This window comes from Barbatula barbatula (assembly GCF_947034865.1).
Source record: "Barbatula barbatula genome assembly, chromosome: 3".
In the NCBI taxonomy this organism is placed as follows: Eukaryota; Metazoa; Chordata; class Actinopteri; order Cypriniformes; family Nemacheilidae; genus Barbatula; species Barbatula barbatula.
Window position 1 is genome coordinate 30444272 of NC_136764.1, and position 22403 is coordinate 30466674.

The 22403-nt window shown below is 43.6% G+C and overlaps 1 protein-coding gene across 1 annotated transcript in view; it reads right to left on the reverse strand.

Annotated features, from left to right (window-relative positions):
• Positions 1–334: 334 nt before the first annotated feature.
• The window catches only part of LOC306891610 (cadherin-2), a gene marked incomplete at both ends in the record, with an annotated part of 74236 nt that continues 52167 nt past the window's right edge, over positions 335–22403 (reverse strand). Inside the window, 5 exons of the mRNA XM_079451974.1 lie at positions 335–547; positions 783–944; positions 6298–6437; positions 6701–6934; positions 9123–9356. Coding sequence (XP_079308100.1) covers positions 335–547; positions 783–944; positions 6298–6437; positions 6701–6934; positions 9123–9356 — 983 coding nt within the window. The remainder of the gene's footprint in view (positions 548–782; positions 945–6297; positions 6438–6700; positions 6935–9122; positions 9357–22403) is intronic.

Sequence of the window (22403 nt, forward strand, 5' to 3'; positions counted from 1 at the left end):
ACATTTCGTTGCACTGTACTTGTATGTGTGTAATGACAATAAATTGAATCAAATCAAATCAAATCAAAATGTTTGCATTAGGTGTTACTTTCAGTCTTGGGTTGTCGCGTTTGCCTGAACTGATTTTTATAAACCCAAGAAGTTGTCGTCCATTCGTTAAATAGAGAAAAGCTATGTTTTTCTGGTCTAGGGGTGCCCAAACTTGATCCTGGAGGGCCGTTGTCCTGCAGAGTTTAGCTCCAACCCCAATCTAGATCTCACTAGGTATAGTATAAAGTTGAACTGGTCCTCCAGCCCTGAGTTTGAGCGCCCCTGTTATGGTTGTTCCTTGTTTTCATTCATCAGTGCCACCGCCGTACATTTCAGCAAATTTTCTGAAGCGTGGACCCCAGTCACTGAGATAATCATAATCCTGGTCATCATCAATGCTGGAGGAGAAACTGATTGAGCTGACCGATCCCACCGTAGAGCCGTTGCCCTCATAGTCAAACACTAAGAGTGAGTCGTATGGCGGAGCACTAGGGTCATTGTCAGCTGCTCTAAGACCCTGCAACCACAAAGAGGCTGTTAAACAGTCAAACAGTTCACTCTTTGCTTATCATCTGCTTTCTTGTCAATAAATGCTTGTATGTTCTGTTGCTTCGTGACAAACAGCAGAAATGCATTTTCAATGGCCTACTAAAGGTTCTTTGGTCCAGTTAGCTGTAATGACTTTAATAAAATGTCGTCTTTACTCAAGTACCAACAATAAATAAAATAAGGTTTGTTTAATGCTATTCCACCTCACTGATGAAGTCTTCAACATCTCCAAGATGGGGTGCGGGAGATCTGACAGGATACTGGGGATGGGGATGCAGCGGTCTCTCGTCCAGTCTGCGTACACCAGTAGACCCGATGACATCGTTCTCTATATCTGCCTGCTGCAGCTGACTCAGGTCATAATCCTGTTTAAACACAAAAGGGATGTCATCTACATCTAGAGCAGAACACAACGGATTTAACAAAGCAAATAGAAGTTCACTACAGAATCATTTCACATCACAACAGAATAAAGAGTGTGCACGTGCAGAGATGCATCCTATTTTCCAGACTTCAATGATGCCTCACTGGACCATATGCTAGAAATGTAGATTCTGAGTATATATACAGTGTTGGGCAAACTGCTTGGAAAATGTAGTGAGCTGCTAAGCTAACAGTTACTCTAGCGTAGTGAAGCTTCATTTCATGTAAAGCTCCTACCCTGGAAATGTAGCAAGCTTAGCAACAGCAATATGGCAAATGTAGCTTACTTCATCTAAACGATTTATGAAATGATCAATAAAACTGTCAGTCAAACAGAAATGAACTTTTCCAGTAAGAGAAGAATTTTGGAAGTGATTTCCAGAGGCATTTTTTATTTTATCATAAGGCTTTTTAATTATCTTTAATGCATTTATATCAAATACTTAACGCACATTTAATAAATTATTTCAACAAATAAGACTACTGACATACAGACAGCCCCCTAAGAAATGTTGAAATGTTTTGTTCCAAGAATGTCCCTGATGGTGTCAAATGCATTTCCAGAACGTTCCGCTATATGGTGCCGATGTGTTTTTTTAAAGGGTGTTGAAATGATATTTGGTTGACCCTTACAGAACATTCATGTTGTTCTTTGAACATATAGGGGACCTTTACTGTAGGACATCCTCATAACATTTAATTGACACAATGAAGGTCCAGAGTCAAGCGACCAACTGAAGCAAACATTGATCTCAGTAATGGTGGTTTGTTATTTCAACATTAATAGCATTAATTAACATTGACAAATGAACAATTTCTGGGATGTTCTGGGCATGTATTCGACACTAGCATGAGAATGTTCTTGGAACAAAACATTTCTTAACGGGAGTAAAACATCATCAACATCAACATCAACATCAACAAAAGTCATCTTTAAACTGTAGAAGTTGCATCTGTGATGGCTTAATACAAAGACTGTTAAACTATTTAACTATACCTATTTAAAAAACAATTGTATAATATTATACGTAAGATATAATTTTAAGTACATTATAAAAAATCTAATAATACAGTATATAAATAAAGTTGACAGCTTTTTTGTCTTTAAAGTGAAATGATTCGGAGAACCATGCTATGTTCAAGTGAAACAGGAGGAAAAAGAGCACTGCTCCCCCATCACGTTGCGCACACACCAGAGTTGGAGGGGCTTGAGGCAAATCATAAAAAAAGACCCCCAATATACTGTGACGAGCGTCCCGAGCTCACATCAGCGTTGCCCTGGAAACAGACAAGAAGCACCTGGCAACACTCATCACGGGCTGATTGGTCACAGCTGACAGCGATCAACAGAGGGACTTATAAACAGCCAGCTCACAGAGAGAAGGTGAGACACCTCTACATGAGACCTGAACTAATGCTTTCTTTGTTTCACTACAGAGTACAGCCTGTGAGCGACCAACCAACCAACCGCCACGAGGACCACACAGACAAACACTCACAGAGGACATGGAGAAGACCACGGAAGAGGGATCCCACCACGCACTTTCACACCACCACATATCTGTAAAATAAAAACCACCCTCTGGGGCTGGTCATTTTGAGCTAACCTTGTCGTGTATTCTTCCACCTTGCTACAATACTAATATATGTATTTAATGGTAATTAAATATGTATTTCATCACAAGTGAGTGTTAGGGGCCACCGAATTGCAAAGCATATGACATTTCATAAATACAACAGGCGTTAATTAAAGAGGACTGTAACAAGATCCATAAAAGGAAGGAAGGAATCGGCAAACGTAAAATAACTTTTAATTAATAAAATCAAACGTAAATAAACACACACCAACCACAACATAAAGTCCAGGCCTGGTCCTCTCTCACTGACGGTCCGGTCGCTCATCCTTTTATATGCTCCACAATCTCCTCCGTGATTCGAGACTGGTGCGCGTACAGCTGACGCTCGTAATCATTCACGCACCGGCCTTGCATCCCGGCTCTCGTCCCGCCTACCTCACTACAAGGACCAATGGCGTAGCTCGTCTTGAACCTAATATTATATATACAGTATATACAGTGAAAGAGAGAGGGTTAGTGTAAAAAAGTCTAATTTGTCTATTTTCCACTTCCGCACTCGGACGCTCCGGCTTACTGCTCAACGCTTTACTCTATTGCTTTTATATTTTTATATTTTATCTCCTTTTATAATTTCAGCAAATCAGCACAGTGCTCAAACGCTTGTATTACTACAAAAAATCTGAATTATTTTATTCGACCAGCCTCCCACTGAAAACTTACATTCCGGGGAAGAGAAAACACAACTGTCTACACTCATAAGGATAAGAGAAAATGCCTTCTCTGGAATCTATTTGCTCCATAAACTGCCACACACTTTTACATAGGATTGCAGTTCTTGAAACAAAGTTACTTTTGGGACCACCAAACCAGACGGAACACAAAACAGAGCTCTGTCATGGACTGTTATTGCCGTTCTTTCAATGATCCAATACTCCACAACTTTGAAATCTTGCTTATTGCCTATAAAGCCCTGCATGGTTTAGCTCCACACTACTTGAGTGAACTTCTCCTGTATTACAGTCCTTCATATGCACTACGCTATCAGGCGTCCGGTCAGTTAGATCAACCTGAACAAGGAACACTTCCAATAATAACTGATGTTTTTGTTGCATCAACGAGTGCAGAACAGTACTCTACTCTCAGCCAGTCTTGTATCATTGTTCCAAGGTTAACAGAGCGGGTTAGGACGCAGTTCATGCCCAGACCTGACAAGAGCTGAGATAATAGAGCTGGATAAGTGACGCAGCGACTTTACACATCTTCACTATGAAATATGGGCTGCTATTAGATTATTAATGATAATCGTTTATCAAAATATTTTAAGCCGCACATCACCTACTGGTAACAGGTAAGTATCGGTCAGCACAACCTGATCATCAGATTCCTTAGGGGTGCATGAAGGCTCTGTACCCTCTTAGGACCTCTATGTGGGCCCTGTAGAGCCCTGGAAGAGGCCGCTCTCTCTCATCTATGATAAAGACGACTCTCCTACGGACGCTCGAGTGCCTGGAGTTCCGGCCAGGCAACTCCCACGTGGACCTGAGACCCCGGCCTGGCAACGCGCAAAAACTTCCTACCACTCCCCTTTGGGACCAGGTGGTGAACTTGCAGGCGTTCCCCGTTGGGGAACCCAACCCCTACCATGTTGTGTTTAGTGCGCACCTTGGGCCTCTACTTGAACCGCACGCAGATAGTGTTCGGTAGCTCTGAGCAGCTATCCCCAAACAGAAAATGCATTAGGTGGTGGAAACCATCCCTTTTCTCTCTTGCCCACTGGCAGTGAGAGCTCCCTCGACCCGGGGTATAGCCTCCTCTTGAGCACTGGGTCAGGGCACACCTCTGGCAGACATCCGTAGAAGCTGCAGGTAGGGCTACACCCATCACTTTTGCGACAGCCGACTGGGCACACACTGGCAAAGCGCCTTCTCCCCTTCTACAGGCGAGTCAGTGCGCTCTTTTGCCTCCCTACTTTCCCCACTGGGTGTAGTACAGGCATTCCATCCATCACTAAGCACCCCTTCTGGTTTCGAGCCGGGCGAGTAGAGGCGAGTATCCCCCTTGAAGTGAACCCCTTTTTACTTGAGCTGATGCTCCACACGTAGCGACTCCCCAGTTAGGTCCTCCCGTCTGATGTATTCCTCACTCTTGGTTCCCCCGGTTGTGAACTTGTGAGCTCCCCATGGTGGAGTTCACCGTTCTGTGCACCCCTTTTGGGGTCGTGCACCATTCTCCCATGAGTTCTCCCCATTTAGCAAGACTGTTTGTTTAATTTCCACATATCACATCCCTGTCGGTAGGATGTGACCTCCGTAGCACAGGCTCCTCTCTCGAGGTTCCTGCCCTCCCCAGTGCCCCTCACGGTGCATGCGGCCATCTCGTATCTAGAGTAGGAAGGCCCCCGGGAAGATCATGATACGCGGCAGTGCTCACCCTAACTCGCCTAGGCCGGTCAGGGTCGCGCCGTTTGAGGTTGTGACATTTCGTATAGGAACCCCATCTGTCGGTTTGACACAATGTCAAGAGACCGACTGAAAGGGAATGTCTTGGTTACAGATGTAACCTCAGTTCCCAGATGGAGGACACAAGACGTTGTGTCCTTTATGCCACAACGCTTCGCCCGCTGCAGCAAACCCCTTCCTTCCTAGGTTCCCCAGCCTTAAAGGTGAATGAATGGGAATGCCGTGCCATTCACCAATTTCATAGGCGAACCCAATCTGTAGGTTCGACACAATGTCTCATTCCCTCCATCAGGGAACTGAGGTTCCATCTGTAACAAAGACGTTTTCCTCGGATCAGCTTTACATTTAAGTTCAAGTTTTATGTTCCATATGCCATTGTTCAGTTTTTCCATTAAAAGCACTCTCTATAGGTGATTAGCAAAACATGTAAATAGAAACCAGGCTCGGTCAGTGCTGATCAAGGCATTACATTGCTCAGATAAGTTTTTACTTAACACTGAAGGATACCAAGTGTAAAAAAGAATGAAGTATCTATAAGGTGCCAGTCAAAGAAAATTACTAAAAAAAAATTACTGTGTAGACAGTTTCACAGGACACAAGAAACGCGCCTGGCCTGAAGTTAACTTCCCGTCAGTGTTTATTTATCGGTCTGGCTAGTGGCTTATAATATAACTATTCACATTTTATTCAATATATTCATATTAATTTAGATAATATTTACTTAAAAATATTGTGTTAAATAAACACTTGTTGAATTTGATTGAGCTAATGTCATTTACTTGTTTAACGAGCAAGATCCACGAGGAAACGACCAAGGCCGGTGACGCGAGTGATAATGAGTGTCAGCTACGCGTGGCACCGGTCTTGCATCTCTCACGGAGGAGCTTCGGGTGCATTAAAGGACGAGCGACAGGAGGGTACGACGAGAGAGGACCAGGCCTGGACTTTGTTGTGTTTTTGTGTGTTTTTGTGGCTGGCAGTCGACTGTGAGGGTCGAAAATTTTACTTTAGTTTTGTTTGTTTGTTTATTTATAAAAATCTTATGTTACGTTCGCCGGTTCCCGCCTCCTACAACTTGTTATTTCTTTTGCTTGATAACAGAAATAATCTGAGGGGAATCTATTCTTTGTGGATGTGTGCCAGAAGTTAGGGTTGGGCCACAAAAGTGTGCATGCGCAGTAACGTTTGTTTATGTTGTTCCTTTAAAACAGTCTAAATGGCTGTAAACAGATGTCTATAGATCAGGTAATAAACATTACTTGGTCTTCCTCGCCTCCTCCTTCTTCATCGTATTTGAAGATGTTGTCTCTCACATCATCCTCAGGATCGATCAGTAGTTGCTTGGCCATTCGTCCCTTATCTTGTGTCTTTATCCACATGACCAAAAACAGCACGAGGACTACAAGAGCGAAAAAGAGCAGGAGAGAGAGAAATTGACAAAAACAGAAAAGCAGAACCTATGTAGAAATCTGATATGGAATTGTATAATATGTTTGGATCCTACTGATGTAAAAACGTGACAAACTTGTACATATATTCAACAAATTTGGTAAAAACTGGCTATTCTCATGTAGGACAAAGTACCTGATAAGTATACGTCACGTCATACATAAAACCAGAACTGCTGAACATAAACTGGATGTGAAACAGGATGTGACTCACTGAGGAGGCTGATGATGCAGAGCAGAAGGGTCAGGATGGCTCCTGTGCTCATTCCAGTGCCTATGATGGGATGCCAAGCTATGCACTCTCCGTTATGATCACAGTGACACACCTTCACTCGCAGGTATGAGGTGTTGGACAGCGGCATGTCACCCGAGTCCGTGATTATAATGGGAATCTCATAGATTCCACTTTCCATGAAGTCAAATTTAATAGCAAGCTGTGCACATTCACCTAGAAAAATCAATTCAGAGAAGAGTATTACAGTTATGTATTTGGCAAACGCTTTTATCCAAAGTGACTTACATTGTTTTGTACTATACACTTTTATCTGGGAATGTACAATCCCCTGGGATCCCACCCATGACCTCTGCGTTGCCAGCACCATGCCCTAACCACTGCGCTACAGGAAAATGCCTGTAAATAATAAATAAAATGACCCACATGATGACCTTTCACCTGACAGAAATAATATAAATTTCCTAATTTATGAAAGATAGGTATATTAGGTATATTATAAATTATACAGAATAATATTCTGCGTAAATATATTACAATATATTGAATAATACATGAGCAATTACTATTCCCTTTGTGTCGTTGTGTCGACAGAATGGGGTTTGACAGAATCATCTCTGACTGACTTGAAAAGGCCAATGAAAAATTGGCAAATGAAATTTGCATGCCGGTCTCCGCCCCGTACATCTGGGTATAAAAGGGAGCATTCATGCTGCATTCATTCACCTTTTGTTCTTCGGAGCCTTCGCATCCTGATGCTGACGACTTCGACGCATTCGCATTCGTTGCATTTGCATTCCTATTGTTGGTCTTACAATGTGGTGCAGCGCACTGTCCCTTCTCCAGTGACTTCCCCTGGGTGTCTTGGCAATAATCCAGAGTTCTCTCTTCTAAAAGAGCAATTTCCATTCAGCGCGGCATGTCCCGCTGTGCTCCTGGGTGCAACGCAGTCATCGAGGAGGGGGACGGACACGACGTCTGCCTCAGGTGTCTGGGTCTCCGGCACGCTGAGGCAGCATTTGTGGATACGTCATGCCCCCACCGCGGGCGAATGATGATCCAAACGTTGATGTCACGAGTGGCTGTGTTCTTTTGAGAATCAGCCACCTCTATTGCTCCCCGTCCTGCGGTAGCAGTGGCGTAAGCCCTGCCGTCCGCCTCGGCATCAACAAGGGTGATATGGGGATAACCCGCTTCGCATGTCTGACCGGACACGGGGCGTGACAACGGTGAGATGTCGCTCTCAGCATCGGAGTTCGACCTCTTGGCATCCAACCCCAAAGATTCCTTAGAGCTCCCTCCCCCGGTGTGTCGAGCTCAGGAAGAAGGGGACGACGAGATGCCAACCATGCTTTTTGAGGGATGGGAATATCAGTACTGCGTCCTCCCCTTCGGTCTGTCCCCACGAGTCTTTACGAAGGTCGTGGAGGCCGCCCTCACTCCCCTCAGCGTGCAAATACTCTGAAATTGTGACGGGGCACAGCGGCTGTGGCGTTTTCCTAGGAACCCCATTCTGTCGACACAACGTCGAGAGACCGACAGAAAGGGAACGTCTCGGTTACGTATGTAACCTCAGTGTCCTTCATGCCACAACGCTGGCCGCCCGCTGCAGCAGTCAAGACACGATTCTCAGGCTCCTCAGCACAATCAGGGAACGGAGGTTACATATTGTGAAAATATATCACAATATATATTTTTAATATCTTGATTTTCTAGTCTAGTTGCAGAATCCCCACAGAGCCACATACATTATACAATATTTGTTCTCTCTGGTCTCGTCTTTGGCCCTGCCCCTCTCGTTTCCTTGTAAGCTTCCAGCTTGTGTCTCATTACCCACACCTGTTATGTCCTTTGTTAGTCTCCCTATTTAATGCCTTACCTTACTGTGCCTTGTGAGACGTTGTGTCGCTGTCTGTATTTAGTTTTTTTGCCACCTCGTGGGAAGTGTTTTGTTTGGTTTTCTTGTTTGGTTTCCGTGTCTCCCCATCGTGGGTCTTTGTTTTGTGTGGTTATTAAATCAGTTTTTGATAACCCATTAACACATGCGATTATTTTTTTAGATTAACAACTTCCGTTTTTTCTGTCATCTTTGGGCTAGCGTAATATTGTATAATCACACTCTTATTCGTGCAAAGCTTTGATCATTTGAAACTCTAGTGTTGTTCAATACAAAAATACATTTTAATTTGGTCAACTATGTGAAGATGTGTAATTCATGATCATATCAAATGGCCATACATTAAAAATATTTCACTTTCACCTTCACAGGCAGCACTGAATTGAGTTTTTTAGTTTATGAAATATTTAACTGATTAATTTATTGCATTCACTGGTTCAGTTAAAGTATTTGTTCTGTGTTTTATTGCGTTGCAGGAAAAACATGCAATAAAAATATTAGTCTCACCACTGAGATGTGTGACTGTCCAGTTTTCTCTCACTTCAGCAGGTTGAGAAGGCAGTTCAAAGATGAAGGGTCCGGTGTTGGGGGGGATGTCTCCGTCCAGCGCTGTGATATTGATGCCACTGTTCTCAGGTTTATCACATATCGTAGCTTCTGAAGGGGAAACCTGAGGAGCATTATCATTCACATCCAGCAGAAGGATCTGCAGAATTCCAGTACCACTGGCTGGAGGAAACCCTAAACAGAGAGAAAATAAATGATTTATTATAAACACTGCTAAGAGCAGAGTGGTGGAAAAACCACTCCACAAGATCTCAAATATTTTAATCAATATAAAGTATCAATGCTTTTTGCCATCAATGCCATACATTTCGTCTAAAAAGAGGGTTTCTATCACATTTTAAGCTGTGCGATGTTGGAAATTTGCTCATTCTACTCTATATTTAAAATAACATCCAATCTAATCTCACTTCCTAGTTTTTATTTCAGTTAGTATAAATAATCAGAACATGTGCTGCGCAAAATATATATTTTTTTATTGTGATATGACTTATTTTGTGTGTGTCCGAGAAGCTACAATGAACACTATTATATACACAACACTTTTGTTTTTGTCCCATTTTTTATGAGCTAAACTCAAAGATCTAAGACTTTTTCAATGTACATAAAAGGCAGATTTCTCTCAAATATTGGTCACAAATCTGTCTAAATCTTTGTTAATGAGCGATTTGAACTCAATGGTGAAGATAGTGATTAGACAGAATGATAATTGTAAGGTGTGTCTAAGGCTGCATGGCCACAATAAAAGGCCACACTAGAATGTGCAGTTTTATCACACAGCACGATGCCACAGATGTGGCAAGTTTTGAGGGAGCATACAATTGGCATGCTGACTGCAGGAATATCCACCAGAGCTGTTGCCTGTGAATTGAATGTTAATTTCTCTACCATCAGCCATCTCCAAAGGCGTTTCAGAGAATTTGGCAGTACATCCAGGTCCTCCTTGAACCTCCAACCAGGGACGTGCCGGCTATGTGATGGACTAAACAGCGGGGCCGAGACCTCAATCCAGGGGGGAGACAACACTGCAGCTTCGACGGTCTCTCCACGTCCTGCACTTGCTCCACTTCCTGCCACCAGGGCGGCGGAGAGGTCTGGGCTGGCCTGGTTGCAGGGACCCAGACCATTTTGCGGATTGGTGCCCGGTGATGGAGGTGGGCACAATTATCCGGGTCCTTGTACCATATACCTGTAAGTATAAATGGGGTACATACCATGCTTTGGTGGACTCAGGTTGAAACCAAACATCAACCAATCAAAGCCTGGGGCATTGGATACAGAAAACCGGTGTGTACACAGGGATGTGGTGAAGTATCAGAATCAGAATCAGAAAGAGCTTTATTGCCAAGTATGCTTGCACATACAAGGAATTTGTTTTTGTGACATAACCTTCCAGTACACAGAGACAACAACACACAGACAAGAAATAGGCAAATAAATAAGTGTATAAACAATTGTGCTAGAAATTATAATGGGATAGGATTAAGTAGATGCAGGGATGTACTAGGATGGAGGGGTAACAATAAATATAAGGATATTGCACATTTTTATTGCATAAGTGGGGAACATTTAACTGTTCATGAGGTAGATTGCCTGGGGGAAGAAACTGTTCTTGTGCCTGACTGTCCTGGTATTTGCGGCTGTGAAGCGCCGGCCAGATGGCAAAAGTTCAAAGATGGGGTAACTTGGATGTGAGGGATCCAGAGTGATTTTCCTAGCCCTTTTCCTTACTCTGGATGTATACAGTTCTTGAAGGGTGGGCAGGGGAGTACCAATAATCCTTTCAGCAGTCCGAACCGTTCTCTGTAGTCTTCTGATGTCTGATTTTGTAGCTGAACCAAACCAGACAGTTATTGAAGTGCACAGTACAGACTCAATGACGGATGAGTAGAACTGTTTCAGCAGCTCCTGTGGCAGGTTAAACTTCCTCAGCTGGCGAAGGAAGTACAACCTTTGTTGGGCCTTTTTCACAATTGAATCAATGTGATTGTCCCACTTCAGGTCCTGATAGATGGTGGTTCCCAGGAATCTGAATGAGTCCACTGCAGCCACAGTGCTGTTCATGATGGTGAGTGGGAGGAGTGCAGGGGGGTTTCTTCTGAAGTCCAGGATCATCTCCACTGTTTTGAGCGTGTTCAGCTCGAGGTTGTTAAGACTGCACCAGACAGCCAGCTGCTCAACCTCTTGTCTGTAAGCAGACTCGTCACCGTCCTGGATGAGGCAGATGACTTTAGTGTCTGCTGCAAACTTCAGGAGCTTGACAGAAGGGTCTTTAGATGTGCAGTCGTTGGCCAAGTCTCACTAACTGTTGCCGATCTGTCAGAAAGCTGGTGATCCACTGACAGATAGAGCTAGGAACAGAGAGCTGGGTCAGTTTGGTCTGGAGGGCTGTTGGGATGATGGTGTTGAAAGCCGAACTAAAGTCCACAAACAGGATCCTCACATAAGTCCCTGTTTTGTCCCGATGTTGCAGGATGAAGTGCAATCCCATGTTGATTGCGTCATCCACAGACCTGTTTGCTCGGTAAGCAAACTGCAGGGGGTCCAGTAAGGGTCCAGTGATGTCCTTCAGATTAGCCAGAACCAGTTTTTTAAACGACTTCATGACGACAGACGTAAGAGCCACAGGTCTGTAGTCGTTAAGTCCTGTTATCTTGGGTTTCTTTGGAACAGGGATGATGGTGGAGTGTTTGAAGCAGGAAGGCACTTTACACAACTCCAGAGATCTGTTAAAGATCTGTGAAAAGATGGGGGCCAGCTGGTCAGCACAAGTTTTCAGACAGGCTGGTGTAATGCCATCTGGGCCTGGTGCTTTTCTTCTTTTGTTCTTCCTGAAGACCTGGCGCACATAATCTTCACAGATTTGAAGAGCAGGAGGTGTGGAGAGGGGGATTGAAGGAGGTGTTAACGGTTGTGTAGAGAGATGGTCAGAATGGGTTTTGGGGGTTTCAAATCTACAATAAAACTCATTCAGGTCGTTAGCAAGTCGTTGATTAGCCTCAGTGCAGGGGGATGGTGTCTTGTAGTTGGTGATGGCTCTCAGTCCTCTCCACACTGAAGTTGAGTCATTGGAAGTAAACTGGTCCTCCAATTTTTTAGCGTAGGTCTTTTTAGCCGCTCTAATCTCTTTGTTCAGTGTGTTCCTGGCCTGATTGTACAATACTCTGTCCCCATTTCTGTAGGCATCCTCTTTGGCCCGACGAAGATGTCTGAGTTTTGCTGTAAACCATGGCTTATCATTGTTGAATGTTAAATAAGTCCTGGTAGGAATGCATATATCCTCACAAAAACTAATATAGGATGTTACAGTCTCCGTGAGTTCGACAAGTTCGGTGGTAGCAGCTTCAAAAACACTCCAATCAGTGAGGTCAAAACAGGCTTGTAAATCCTGCTCTGTTTCGCTGGTCCATCTCTTCACAGTCCTTACTACAGGTTTAGCAGATTTAAGTTTTTGCTTGTAGGTCGGTATAAGATGAACCAGACAGTGATCAGACAGCCCCAAAGCTGCTCGTGGAACAGAGTGATATGCATCCTTTCTTGTGGTGTAACAGTGATCCAATATATTACTGCCTCTGGTGGGACATGTAACATGCTGTCTGTATTTTGGCAGTTCACGGGAGAGATTGGCTTCATTAAAGTCCCCAAGAATGATTAAGACGGAGTCCGGGTGTTGTTGTTCTGTCTCTGTGATCTGATCAGCGAGTTTCTGTAAAGCTGAGTTCACGTGCGTTTGTGGGGGAATGTAAACACTCACCAGAATGAACGAGTGAAACTCCCGCGGTGAATAGAATGGCTTGCAGTTGACAAACAGCACTTCTAGATCTGAACAGCACATCTTCTTCAAGACAGTTACATCTGTACACCACTGTTCATTGATGTAAAAACATGTCCCGCCACCGCGCGATTTCCCTGTTGATTCTGCATCGCGATCTGCTCTAAACAGCTGAAAGTCCGGCAGATGGAGCGCGCTGTCCGGTATGGCGTCATTCAGCCACGTTTCCGTGAAACACAGAGCAGCAGAGTGTGAGAAATCCTTATTTGTCCGAGAGAGCAGAAGGAGTTCGTCCGTTTTGTTGGGTAGAGAGCGGAGATTTGCCAGATGGATGCTAGGCAACGGCGTTCGAAATCCGCGCATCCTGAGTCTGACAAGCGCTCCCGCTCGCTTCCCCCGTCTGCGCGTCCTGAAGCGTCTAGTCAGCGCCACTGTTCCTCCGACGATAATGTTCAGTAAAACTTCTGAATAATTGAAATCCGGAAAAAGATCTTGTGGTGTGTTCTGACGAATGTTCAGCAGTTCATCACTAGTTTTACCTGCGCACCTGGCAGGGTATAAAATGTTTGGTGTTTGCTTTGACTTAATTCCTCTCCATCTAAAAAATAAGAAAACACAGCTCAAGTTCAACTCTAAAGACGCAACTGGTATGTTATGTTTCTAATGATTTATTATGTTGCATCTATGTTTAATTGTATGAGGAGGGGTGACACTTTTTATTGTGAATATTTCCCAATAATGTGCAAGTAATTGATGGAAATGTTAGCATGCTTTGTTGCTGTGTTTTGAGTGTGAAAAGTAATGTGTGTTTATTTTCTGTTTAAGGTTATCAACCTATTCCCTATCCCTTAGTCCTTAATCCTTTAAAAAACCATCTGGAAGGAAAATAAATAACTAAAAAGGAATTGAGTTGTCCCTTTGTATCCTTTATGTGTTGAGCAAGCCGTTTTCAAGTTTTGGCAGAGCTGAACTAATTATAACATCTGGAGAACTTGACAAGCACTGAAGCAGCCGTTCGCGGCGCCATCAGGATGTATTAAAGGAATTAATATGACACAACGTGACACAAATCACAGTACATCAGAATGCCGCTAGTATCCGCTATTGTCCGCCGTTATAAAATTCAGGGGACAAAAGCATAAAGTAGAGGTGGCGGTTAATACTCACGACATCCGCTAATTCCGGGGACCAATTGGCTTTTGCGGAATTATTGGGTTTTTATGTGCGGATGTTGCTTGGGAAACGAAGCAGGGGAAGGGGCGGTCATTCAGGACCGGAACCACTGGGGTCTGAACCAGGGGAACCGAGTGGAATCGAGAGACTAGTTCTAGGAAATGCTGTTCCAGGCGGCTCATTGTAATCTCATGGTGGGACATTTTGGGCAAGCGACAACACTTAATCGTATAATGACCCGTTTTTTTGACCGGGCATTCACGAGAACGTGCGCAAGGTGGTGCGCCTCTTGTCGCGAATGTCAGCTGGAAAACCCACCGGCCTCCCCAAAAGCACCATTGCGCCCTCTTCCGTTAGTGCAGGTCCCCTTCCAACGAGTTGGTATGGACCTCATCGAGCCATTAGAACGATCAGCGAGAGGAAATCAGTTTGCCTTTGTCCTGGTGGATTATGCAACCCGATATCCCGAAGCAGTGCCGCTTCAGAGCATTTATACTAATGTGTATAAAATGTGTTTTTCTTTGATTGACTGAGGAGGAGTCAAGTCGCAGTCGGACGCTCCTGCTTACTTCTCTGCGCTTACTCTGTCGCTTTTATATTTTATTTCCTTTAATCACCTAATTTTAACTTCGGCACAGTGCACAAACGTATTACTACAAAAATCCGAATTATCTTATTTGACCAGCCTCCAACTGAAAGCTTACATTCCAGGGAAGAGAAAACACAACTGTCTACACTCATAAGGATAAGAGAAAATGCCTTCTCTGGAATCTACTTGCTGCATAAACTGCCACAAACTTTTACAAAGGATTGCAGTTCTTGAAACAAAGTTACTTGTGGGACCACCAAACCAGACGGAACAGAAATCAGAGCTCCGTCATGGACGCCCTCAGCACACAGCCGGTGAGTCCCATAAATCTAGTACTCCTCGACCGGCCTTTCTGAGTGTAGAGAAACAAGCCGATCGACTTACAAATAGATGGCATAAACAGGGAGCGAGACCTAAAGGCACTCGAGACATCAGACTGTCACGAGTATCACATATTGCCGCAGCAGCATCCTCTACCCCAAATACAGCTACAAGGATTGCAAACACTGGTCTCCGAACACCGCCTATAAATCTTGAGAACAGATTTGAAGTATTATTCAATGAGGAATCCCCAAATTTGATGAATGTGTCCGAACACAGACTAAATCAGCCAGCAGCTAACTCTGATTTTACCAGGCGCTCAAGGTCGAACAGACAGCGGCACTCAGCTCAAAGCGCAGCTGAGCCCAGGACTCTGATAGTGGGTGACTCCATAATCAGAAACATTAGTAGCAGGGATACAACTACGTGCTGCCTTCCACAAGCAACAACTACTGATGTAAACAGGGAACTTCAGAACATTATGATGAAACATAAGACTGTAAATCGACTCATCATTCATGTGGGGAAAAATGATATTCATAAAGAACAGTCAGAACTTCTTAAGAAGGATTTCAATGAACTCTTTGAAACACTAAAAAGACTGAATGTTCAAGCATTCATCAGTGGACCACTTCCAGCAAGAGGAACAAACAGGTTTTCACGTTTGCTTGGGCTTAATACATGGCTGCAAAAAACCTGCAATATAAAAGGAGTGAACTTCATTGACAACTTCAATATTTTCTGGAGTCAGCGGCAACTGTTTCAACAAAATGGCCACCAGCCAAATAAACTGGGTTCAAGAGTGCTTAAGGACAATATCTTCTTCTCCCTCAGTCATCCTTCTGCCAATCCACTCAACCAGAATGCCACACACACACCCGAACACAGTGTGAATGACCACATGTCTTCACCTCAGCACCTGGTTGGACATGCGGCTGACACGTCACACAATGATAACACCACTCAGTTCATGGACACCATCTCAGCTGAGCCCTGCCCACCGAGCTCAACACAGACAGACTGTGACATATTAGACCTGCTCCAAGATTCAGCACCCAAGGACGACTTCCTGGAAAACAACCACGGAAAACAGGACAGCGTATCACAGCCTCCGATAACACCAGAGACACAGCCCCTCTCACCAGACACGTTATCTCTCTCCCCAGCATCTCCACTTCTGTGCTTCTCAGAGAAAATGGAAAAACTGGTGTATGCTGGAACCAAACTTGCTGGAAGCCCCCAAATATCAACCAAAAAACGACAAGCCCCACGGCCACCAAAGCCTGCAGGCCCAGCTCGCCTTCACCCTCCTCCTGTGAGGGCTCTTCGGCCTCTACCACAACGCCAGGGCCCACACCCTCCTCCATCTGCTCGAGGTCAACCAAAAACAACTAATACCAGCTCTAAGTGATATGTGTCGGGTCCCCGCTATGATAACAGTAACTTTATCAAATGTTTACAGAACAAGCGGGAATCCAGTGTGCCTGTATCTTTTTCTATTGCTGTGCTATCACACGACAGAAAGTCTAAAGCCTTCAATAGTTGTAGATCAAACCAGACGAATCTGGTGCCAATTGCACGTCAAACCAAGATTGCTATGGGGGCAAAAAGCAAGACCGTTAAGTTAGCACTTTTAAACATCTGCTCACTTAAAAACAAATCACTTCTAGTCAACGACTTAATAACCACATACAACCTGGATTTTATGTTTCTAAATGAAACCTGGCTAGAAGACAGCTGCAGTGCAACAGTCCTAAATGAAGCATCCCCTCCTAACTTTACTTTTATAAGTGTCTGCAGATCAGTTAGGAGAGGTGGGGGAGTAGCTGCTCTTTTTAAAGATGTCTATCAATGTAAGCAAATATCATTTGGAAATTACACGTCTTTTGAATATCTGGGTATTGTGTTAAAAGGTGCTCCTCGCATTTTACTAATCACTATTTACAGGCCTCCTAAATACTCTTCATCCTTTGCTGAGGACTTTACAGAACTGTTATCAACAATTTCCTCAGAGTTTGACTGTTTCTCTATTGCCGGAGATTTTAACATTCACGTAGATAATGCAGAAAACAATATGGCAAAAGAAATCAAAACTGTTTTAAAAACATTTGACCTGACTCAGCATGTACATGGACCCACACACAATCGTGGACACACTCTAGATTTACTTATCAGTAAGGGTCTAAACATTTCATCTATTGTTATTAAGGATGTAGCACTATCTGATCATTTCTGTATTTTCTTTGATGTATTGATCTCCCCTGCCATTGAAGTTAGATCTGTGTCTGTCAAGAAGAGATGCTTAAATGAGAACACTAGTGTACTATTTATGAAGGCCATATCCTTAACACCAAGCATATCTGCTGACTCTGTTGATTCTCTCCTTGATTCTTTTAACTCGAAGGTTAAAAGTGTAATTGATGATATTGCCCCTGTGAAAATCAGGAAGAGTGGTAGACAAAAAGCACCTTGGAGAAACTCAACAGCGGTGCAAAATATGAAAAGACAATGCAGAAAAGCAGAGCGCTTGTGGCGGAAGACAAAACTTGTAGTCCATTATAACATCTACAAAGACACCATCCATGCTTTCAATATGGAACTAGGCAAAGCTAGGCAGACTTTCTTCTCAAATATTATAAATAGCAACTTAAACAACACCCGGACTCTTTTCGCTACTGTAGACAGACTGACAAACCCCCCAAGCCAGATTCCCAGTGAAATGCTCTCAGACAGCAAGTGCAGTGAGTTTGCTTCTTTCTTCTCTGATAAAATCAATAATATTAGAAAGGTGATCAGCACATCCTTGAGTAGCGCTGGGGTCAGGCAGATCACACCACAACCTGAGAAAGTAGTTACAATGTCTGATTTTGAAGAAATTGATGGCAAAAATTTGGAAGAAACCGTTCAACACCTTAAAACATCAACCTGCGCCCTTGACGCACTTCCCACATCTTTTTTCAAAAGTGTGTTAAACTGTTTAGAAGCAGATCTCCTAGATGTGGTAAATGCCTCACTTCTCTCTGGAAGTTTCCCAAACTCCCTGAAAACTGCTGTTGTCAAACCCCTCCTGAAAAAGAGCAATCTGGATAAGACCATATTAAACAACTATAGACCGATCTCAAATCTTCCCTTCATAGGTAAGATCATTGAAAAAGTTGTCTTCAACCAGCTGAACAAATTCTTAAGCTCAAACGGATACTTTGACAATTTTCAATCTGGGTTCCGCCCACATCACAGCACAGAGACAGCACTCATTAAGATAGTAAACGACATTCGCTTAAGTACTGATTCAGGCAAATTATCCGTGCTGGTCCTACTCGACCTCAGTGCTGCATTTGACACGGTCGATCACAACATACTTATAGACAGGCTGGAAAACTGGGTGGGGCTTTCTGGGATAGTCCTAAAATGGTTCAGGTCATACCTAGAAGCAAGAGGTTATTATGTGAGTATAGGTGACCATAAGTCTGAGTGGACATCCATGACATGCGGAGTCCCCCAAGGCTCAATTCTTGCGCCTCTCCTATTCAACCTGTACATGCTCCCAATGAGCCAAATAATGAGAAATAACCAAATTGCTTACCACAGCTATGCAGACGACACACAGATATACTTAGCCCTATCGTCTAACGATTACAGCCCCATTGACACCCTGCTCAAATGCATTGATGAAATAAATAGTTGGATGTGCCAAAACTTTCTTCAGTTAAACAAAGACAAAACTGAAGTCATTGCGTTTGGAAATAAAGATGAAGTTCTCAAGGTGAACGCGTACCTTCACTCTAAAGGTCAAACAACAAAAAATCAAGTCAGGAATCTCGGTGTGTCTCTAGAGTCAGACCTTAGCTTCAGTAGTCATGTCAAAGCAATAACTAAATCAGCATACTATCATCTGAAAAATATTGCAAGAATTAGATGCTTTGTTTCTAGTCAAGACTTAGAGAAACTAGTGCATGCTTTCATCACCAGCAGGGTGGATTATTGTAATGGGCTCCTTACTGGCCTTCCCAAAAAGACCATAAGACAGATGCAGCTCATACAGAACGCTGCGGCAAGGATTCTGAGCAGAACCAGAAAATATGATCATATCACACCAGTCCTCAGGTCTTTACACTGGCTACCAGTTACATATAGGATAGATTTTAAAGTTTTATTACTGGTATATAAATCGTTCAATGGCCTAGGACCTCAATACATTGCAGATATGCTCATTGAATACAGACCCAAAAGAACACTCAGGTCATTAGGATCGCATCAGCTAGAAATACCAAGGGTTCTCTCCAAGCAAGGAGAGTCTGCATTTAGCTATTATGCGAGCCGCAGCTGGAACCAGCTTCCAGAAGAGATCAGATGTGCTCCCACAGTAGTCACATTCAAATCTAGACTCAAAACACATCTGTTTAACTTTGCATTTGATTAATGTGCCACTGTGCCTCTGACCGTCCGACTGTTTGCGCTGTACTTTATTTTATTGATTATCTAATCTAAACTATATTTTATTTTATTTTATTAACTGGTTAATTTTTATTTTTCTTATTTCTTCTAAACTATGTTATTTTATTTTTTTATTCTTAACTGGTTACTTTTATTTTTCTTATTTCTTAACTGTTTTATCAAATGGATATTTTTAATTTCTTCTATGTAAAGCACTTTGAATTGCCATTGTGTATGAAATGTGCTATACAAATAAACTTGCCTTGCCTTGCCTTGCCTTGCCTAATGCCGATGCGCTGATTAGCTTAATCTCCCGCGTGGCAATCCCCAGGGAGATCCTCATGGATCAAGGCACGGCATTCATGTCACGTACTGTACACAAACTTTATTCGTTGTTGGTCATGAAATCGATCCTTACCAGCGTCTTTTTTGGAGGCTGATCTTGGATTAGCTGAGACTATTGATGCACAAACACACCCACCGTGATGAGACTGTTTAGTCTCTGTAGAAAGAAGATTGGATATAAATTATTTCATACCATGCACATTCATCCTACTTTCATGAGGGCTTTCGACGAGTACCTAGCAGATGATGATGATCACAAGTGAGGCACCGTGTGGTTTCTCCAACCGAACCCAGGTACACTACAACCTGGAGGAGAAGTTAGAGTTACGGGTGTGCCGAAGTGTCCGCAAATGGCAAGTGCCCAGGCCCTTCTGATGGATTCCCCTACCGAACTTGTAGAGGAGCCAATATTTGGCAATCACCCATTTGTTCCCAGTCGATGTGATGTCTTCGCTTGTTGTGAAGAGAGAGACTGAAAGTGACCCCATCTTCCTTCAGCTTTGGAGACTTGCCTGTCCCTGAGACCTGGAAAGAAAGACTAGTTAATAAGCTGATGAAACGCAGTGAGATTTTCTCTACACATGACTTCGACGTAGGATGCTGTAAAGCTATCAAGACCATGGAAGACAAGCCTTTCTGAGAGCGATCTCACCGACTGGCGCCAGCTGATATTGAAGCATGTGAGACAGCACCTGACACAGCTTAAAGATGATTGGATCATCACTGAGTCACAAAGCCCTAAAGCCTCACCCATAGTGGAAGTGAGGAAGTCTAAGTCTACCTCGACGGCCTAAACGTGTTTGGGGCGATGCTTGAAGCACACGAGGCAAGATTGCTAAAGGTGGTCGATCGTTTATATCACGAAGGTCTCAAGCTATCGCTGGATAAATGGCAGTTTTGCCAACCGTCAGTAACCTATATAGGCCATATTGTATATCAAGCTGGAGTGTCCACAGACCCAGAGAACACTGAGACTGTAATTACGTCGCCCAGACCAAACACAGTGGCTGCTCTACGTTCATTCCTTGGCTTCTGCGGTTATTACCGTTATTATGCAGTTCCACAGGCTTATTGTAACCTAGCTGTGCTGAGAGGAAGAGAGATGCTTGTCCTGAGCTCTTCGGAGTCTGTTGAACAGAAAGATCCTAGCCTTGGAGAGGTTTGTCAGAGCTCTTTTGGAAAGACATAGCCAAAGTCGACAAGTCAAAGCACCCATCTTTTCCCCTGCTTCTAAGAGAGAAGGATCTGTTAAAGTTAAACCATTCCGCCTGGCAGAGTCCGCCGCTCTCAGCTGGTGTTACCTGAAATATTCAGGGAGATGGTCAGGAAGTCTCTGCACGACGACTCCAGTCATCTAGGTGTTACAGATTAACCAAATATAATTTCTACTGGCCATGGATGAAATCTGATCTGGAAGAGTACTGTAAATCGTGTGCAAGGTGCATTCAGAGGAAAACCCTGCCGAAGACCGTCGCTCCATTGATTCACTTGGAAAGTGATGGGCTTTTGAGGATATTGAGCTCCAACAAACAAGCACACTAACGGTTTAGTTTACGAGCTGTGTGTTTAGGAGACAGAATTGTAAGAGGTACCCAAAATACAGTTGCCAACACCTGTAAACTTGCATTTTTCCATCTTAAAAATATATCTAAACTACGTCATATTCTGTCACCATCAGATGAAGAGAAGCTAATTCCTGCCTTTATGGCATCAAGGCTAGATTACTGTAATGCAATATTAGGTGGTTGCCTTGCAGGCCTATTACAAAAACTCCAACTGGTCCAAAATGCAGCAGCTCGAGTTCTTACACTTACAAAAAAGTATTAGCCCAGGTTTTGTAAACCTTGCACTGGTTACCTATAAAGCATCGCGTTAACTTTAAAATCTTGCTAATTGCCTATAAAGCCCTGCATGGTTTAGCTCCTCAATACTTGATTGCAATGCATGTTGGGAAGTGTAGTACATGCAGGCAGGAATGAGGACATTACGTCTCCCCCCAAAAAGGTGCAAAGGAAAAGCAGGGCACCAGGGCAGTGCCGGCAGCTGAGCAGAAGGGCACCAGGGTGGAACCATCCTGGCTGTGGTAAAGAGCACAAGAAATGTAGAGGCAGCCATCCTAGCTGTGGCATAGGGCACAAGGGACTCACGGGCAACCATCTTGGCTGTGGCAAGGCCTCTGTGGCATCAGAAACAGGAACACAGGCTTTCCATACAGCCTCTATGGCCGTGACATATGGACAGACTAAAGCCTTAACTAAACATATTACTTAGCTGAAGGCAGGTACCGGGCCGGGCTCTGAGCAATGGTCAAATTTCAAAAGTAAATAAATTACTATAGCAGAAAACTTTAAGGCGGACGACCGTTTTTTAATGTAAGTGCCAATTAATTTCTTGTGACTAAATTATGCTTTTATCAAAGCTCATTTATGGTTGTTGTTAATACGTCATGGATAAAAGAGCATACGGGTCACATGACCATAAAACGTCTCGGTTACGTATGTAACCTCCGTTCCCTGATGGAGGGAACGAGACGTTGTGTCGACAGAATGGGGTTTGACTTGAGAACCTACCTTCTCTGACTGACTTGAAC